The sequence below is a fragment of the Olea europaea genome, chromosome 15 (assembly GCF_002742605.1).
Source record: "Olea europaea var. sylvestris chromosome 15, O_europaea_v1, whole genome shotgun sequence".
Lineage (NCBI taxonomy): Eukaryota > Viridiplantae > Streptophyta > Magnoliopsida > Lamiales > Oleaceae > Olea > Olea europaea.
Window position 1 is genome coordinate 18,923,182 of NC_036251.1, and position 5,719 is coordinate 18,928,900.

General features: G+C 34.1%; 1 protein-coding gene across 1 annotated transcript; it reads right to left on the reverse strand.

The window, feature by feature from the left end:
* Positions 1–667: 667 nt before the first annotated feature.
* Positions 668–5,259, reverse strand: LOC111410373. Its single transcript, XM_023040668.1, has 7 exons — positions 5,143–5,259; positions 3,694–3,809; positions 3,548–3,610; positions 3,411–3,458; positions 3,258–3,311; positions 1,609–1,666; positions 668–989 (listed from the first exon to the last, which is right to left on the reverse strand). The coding sequence occupies exons 2-7, from the start codon at positions 3,775–3,777 to the stop codon at positions 946–948; spliced, it is 351 nt and encodes a 116-aa protein (XP_022896436.1). The 5' UTR covers positions 3,778–3,809; positions 5,143–5,259; the 3' UTR covers positions 668–945.
* Positions 5,260–5,719: the final 460 nt, after the last annotated feature.

Genomic DNA, 5,719 nt, shown 5'->3' on the forward strand with positions numbered 1-5,719 from the left:
TAGAAAACGCTAAGTGCTTAAATATTTTTCTATTTCAGGGTTTGATTAATCCTTTAAACCATTTGTCCATATACCTTTAACATCAAATTCAATCAGAGAGGGGGAAAATATTGTTTGATGACAAAGAATTTCATATTTAAGCCTTTATCTTTAATTCCGATATTCTTGTTTTTTTATTATCTGTTTCTTCTCCATTCACTTCGCGTTGAAACATTTTTTCAACATAGTCTTTCAAAATTGTTAATCTAAGAAAGTAATATAGAAAGTCAAAAAGCTTAGAAACATTTGCTAAAACCAGTGGCCATACCTGCTATCAAGCAATTTGAACAAGTCATCAACACAACAAAAACCCGCCAAAAAAATGCAGATGGTGTTGGTCTCATGAACAATCAATTCGAATCATTGTTGAACCCAATGACCATGCACATTATCAAGTATTTTGGACACAAGATGTAGATGATATTGAGACCATAAAGTGCTCGATTAGATTTGCACCTCAAAACCAGTTTTTTACCCCAAATTACTGTCTTTTCTTTCTTTGTTCCCTCTGTCTAATACACGTGAGTGACCTAAACAGAGTTTAAGGTTCGTTATACGTTCCTTTTGTCTAATACACAATTGAACTAGAACATATATCATCAATTTGAAACAAAAGTAAATCCTTGCAAAGAGAAAGAGTACATAAATTTATATGTTTTTCAGGAATCAAAGAAATGGTCTGGAATCTTGATTCTACATTCTTTGATGACAGAATAGCGCGAAAGTATTTTACAACAGGACTAAGATCAGGAAGACCCCTTGGCTCTCGCAAAGTACAGCAGCAAGTACAATCAGTAGATGCATTCTTCTCTTAAGCAAATAAATTTTTATTTCAGAAGAAAGTTACTCAACTAATAATGATGTAACGTTCAATTAACTCCACAAGAAATAATGATAGATGGTGTTTCATTCCTTTGGAGCCCCATCCTCTGGCGGGGGAGCATTTCCATCTATAAAGAGAGAAAAAGATAGGGTTATACCTTCAAAAGATATCATGATTGATAAGCCAAAACATTTTATTAGAGCTGGGAATTTGGGAGAATATATAAGGTGTTTAGGCCTTAATGTGATTTCCCCGTGTGTGTGTGTATATAATTTCTTAACATGACTTTCTCGAGACAAAGTCGAACTGCAGAAACAAGACAAGAAAAAGCCTAGGAGCCTGTTTGTCTAATTTTTAAAAGTTTACTCACAGCTAAGCCCCTACTTGACAACCATTATTTTCACACTCTTTTTTCTACATACTCATTTTCAACCCCACATTCAAAAAATAAAATATTCTATATGTAAATCCAAAACTTTTCCCCGCTTTTTAACCACACATTCTCCTAAAAAACACTATTCAAAACTTTGTTTGCCACAATTAATGATCGTCAAATGGGGGCTGAATAAGTTTTACAATAAATAATATCTTTATTGATCAAAGTTGGAACTAAGCATGTATTTTGAAACTAAGCTCGGAATTACTGAAAATTAACTCCTAATGTTTTTAGTTTATCCAAACAAGCTAAATAATTAAACGTCAATATATTGGCAAGTCTGAGAAATTCAATCAAGAATCACATATACCTTCATTTTCTGCAGGAGCACAAAGAGATTTGCGGTATCGTGTCTGCTGTTGTGTAGGCTAGAACATCAAATGCAAAAATGAAAAATTGTTACATTAAGATAGAGGCATACAAAATACATGCATACACAATCAAGATGTGTCAAGGTTAATACCAAAATAAATGCTAAAAATGTGGTAAAAAGAGTGGAGCTACCAGTTACAATAACATCATGTGTAAGACATTTACACTTTGAATCATTAGCACTTATTTAAGAAGCGTCAAAGCTAGACACAAGCATAGCTTCTTTTATTTTTTTTTTCTTGGGTTGGGAAAGAGGATTCTAAGTCATATAATAACACAATTCAGACTTGAATAAGGAGAACTTGCACTCTCAAGTGTGAACGGCTGAGGAGACTAAAATTAGATCTAGCAGTAACTAAACATGCACAAACTCGAAACTAATAACGCTAAATTGAGATTGGACTTCGTAACCTTTCGATCACATAGAGAAGGAAAGAACAACAATAGTGTAAGCACTCAGTTGGGCTAACATTGACATTGAGAGACAAAAAATGTGTACTTGCAACTCTGTTTACATGTCATCATTTTTTCTCTCCCATACTTTTAGCTATAATATTTCATATCCTCTATCAAACTTGAGTAGATCAATGCCCTACTTGTTATACCATGCAAGGCCATCGTGTTTAATTCGTTAATTCTCGTTTTGATGTGATCGACTTTTCATATTGCTTCCAGCTGAAATTGAAGAATTTATTGGAAAATCGTACAAGGCATGGCCACTGGCGAAAAAGGGTTTGCAGAATGGACGATTTGTTATCTACTGGAGGATTTGAAAAAGGGAGAATAAAGCTAAAAGTCAGTGCAAATTATCATATAAATGAGTCACTTGATGGGATATAATATTAAATTCAGATTAAGTTTCTCCAAATTTTTTTTTTGGAAGTATTTATTTCATCAATTTTGAACATAAAGAAAAACACAACAAAATTTTAGACCCCTGCAAAACAGAAGTTTTCATTTTTTCATCAAGAAAATACAGCTTTCTCTATCTCGGTCAAAAAACGTACTTGCTATTTAGAGATTTGTCAAATGGATGTGCACTTTCCAAAAAGGGGGAAAAAAATTTAATTATTCCCAAACTAGTATTAATCATCAGGTTATTCCTTGTCAAGAGTCTATTAACTTCTTGCCTGATGTACAGTGCAAATAGGCAAAGCAAGATTTTGGAAGCTTGTGTAAACATTTCCCACTTTCAACCCCTTGCTGAAAACTTGTCCGCAGAGAATGCCCTGGGGGGTTGGGGTGGCGGTGGGGCAACTTAAATTTGATACTGGAGGGGTAAAGGTAAAGTCACGAAATCATTAATACATCTCAAGGTTCATATTAAAATATGCAATTTAGATCTCTCTTCAAGTAATCTTGTGTGTGCACTACACTTATCTGTTTCTTTGCATGCTCTCAAGTTTTGAACAAAACTTATGATAGAACCTACTTGAATTATTGAGCTGATACCTTGTGAATCAAATATTATAGATTCAGAGGTTAGATTTTATGGACAGTAGATATTAAATGATAGCTCTATATGATAAGACATAGTCCACTTCCAACTCTAAGTAGTTGGTCTCGAAGGGAAACAATTGAGTTTACCTGTAACTTTGGCCGCAGTGCCTCAAGTGGTCCTTTCGGCTTCTCTACACCTTGCTGCAATTATATAACAACGAAAAATATTAGGTACAATTTATGAATACTAGTATAAACTTCAAGTAAGCACACAAAATAAATTAAGGTTCAAAGTATTACTTTTCCCAGGGCCCAATCAGCAGAATCAAAGTAGGCTCGTTCATGATCCTGACATCAAAGGTAGAGGTTTAACGAAGGATCAATGAAGTTTTCATAGTTGTCATTACCTTAAGATATGCAGAAGGGTATGATAATACCTTTGAAATTAGTGGTGGTTTCTTTGGCATTATTCCTCCATATTTCTTCTTAACAGCTTCCTCCTGTAAGTAAAACTTGTCTAAATATGCAGTAGCACACATGGCTAGAAAAACTAGCAAAAGAAAAGAAAGAATTTGAACACAACTTCCTGTTGACTTGATGTCATTTGCTTGCTAGAGTCCTCCATAACATCTTCCATTTGTGCATTGACTTCGTCGTTGCCCGACATATTTTTCCTAGTAACACCTTAATCAACAAAACCTGCACATGAACCTTTAATTTCAATAGTTGTTTCACAACAAATCTCATTTTTTGAGAAAACCAAGTCACTGGAAGCACAGAAAGATATAACATCTAGACTAATATGGCAAGAAAAAGTTGACTTCTAGAGAAATTTTTCCATGTCCATAGCCAAAGTAGTCACTTCAATTTTCATTTAGGGCATCTTCCATGAAATTAAGGGAAAATAACAAAATTACTTCACTTTCCAAATAATAGATTTGTCAACAAGAGTACTGTATTGCCCCAACTACATATCCTCGAAAGGGCTCTGTAAAACTGGTGAAGAAGAACAAGGCACTTCCTCGTAGAAAATGCAACTTGCTCAATGGCACGTAACTTTTTCGTACCTGTACTTAATCTCTACCCCTGTATATCTATTTTAGCATTCTAATGAATTCATTCCGCATAATCCACTTTTCTTTATTTTTCATTATGTTGTGTTATCATCAGTCTTTGAAGAATTCATATTTTTATGCAACTCAAAAGTTGATTTTACAGAGATATATGAATAAGAAATAGTGGTTCAACAATAGAACGACAAACAAATACTTTGAAAGACTCAAGAGTAATTGGAGAAGATTATAACAGCTACGTGGTGACTGCCCCCTTCTTGCATTCATAATCCCATTATGCAGAGCACTATAATATCCATTCCTGGATCGAGAAATTCTATTATCAATAATCATAAGCTCAGAAGCAGAATTATACCACATATCGGAAAAAACAACTCCAAAACTTCAACCACATCATCTAACAATAATTGTATAGGATCAATCCATAATTTTTACCATTTCTGTTTGTTTTAGATAACCTTGATCCATGAAGCAACCCCATATCGCATTTACAATAGCATTAATCAGAGTACTATAGCTACTGCCTAAAAGAAAGATCCTAAGCAATAATAATAAATTCTCACCCAGAAATTAAACCACATATTAGAAAAACCAACTTCCAAACTTCAACCACAACATCCACAACTAGTTTTTAAGATTACGTCATAATTCTAAACATTTCTGTCCTTTCTTTCAGTAAATATTGAATGACCCAGATCCTAAAAGATCGAAATTAAAATTTTCACGTCAATCAAAGCATTTTTCCTGGAATCATGATTCTTAAATCAACTAGATGAATGTTAATTCTCCTCGTTCGATCCTAACAGATTTAAGCATAATCCGCTTATGCGAAATTTGCCCCCAATAAAACAAAATGTACATACAAACATGCAGAAACATAAGTAATCTAATCAATATGAAAGTAAAGATTTAAAGAATCCACGAATCATAAGAAAACAAAAGGAAAGATGGAGACTAACTGGTTAAAGAATTCAAGCCTGCGTCTACTTTTGATCGACTGTGTGTTCACATGCACGAGAGGGATTTTCTAGAGCAGTAGTGGAGACAGGTGCAAAACAGAAAATTGGAATAATAAAAAAAAAAAGGAAAAATTGCATTTATGGTAGTCAACCTACAATTTTCAACTATTGAAACTTGCCAAACTTGTGTCAAAAATGGTTAGGTATATCTAATTTAGTGCAGTTGTTTTGTTTCACTACTCAAGTTGGTGTGGAGAATTTGAAAAGAGTAGTGCTTTTATTGAGAAAATTTTCATTATTTTCGAAATACGAAACTCAATATACCGTCATTCAATTAATATGTGTATTATTCCATAATATTTGGTTTCAATTAGGCAGTGGGTTCCGATTTTTATTTTTTTATTTTTTACACTAACGAGAGAACCCGCAGCCGCTACCTTTCGAGTGCGCATTGGGTAAACCCTCGGGCTGACGCAATAGCCTGCAAACCACATTAACCAAGTAAACTGCATTAGGCAAATTCGGTGCGACAAACTCGACGGAGAAAGTGTTGTTAGGAGGAATCGAACTCGTGATC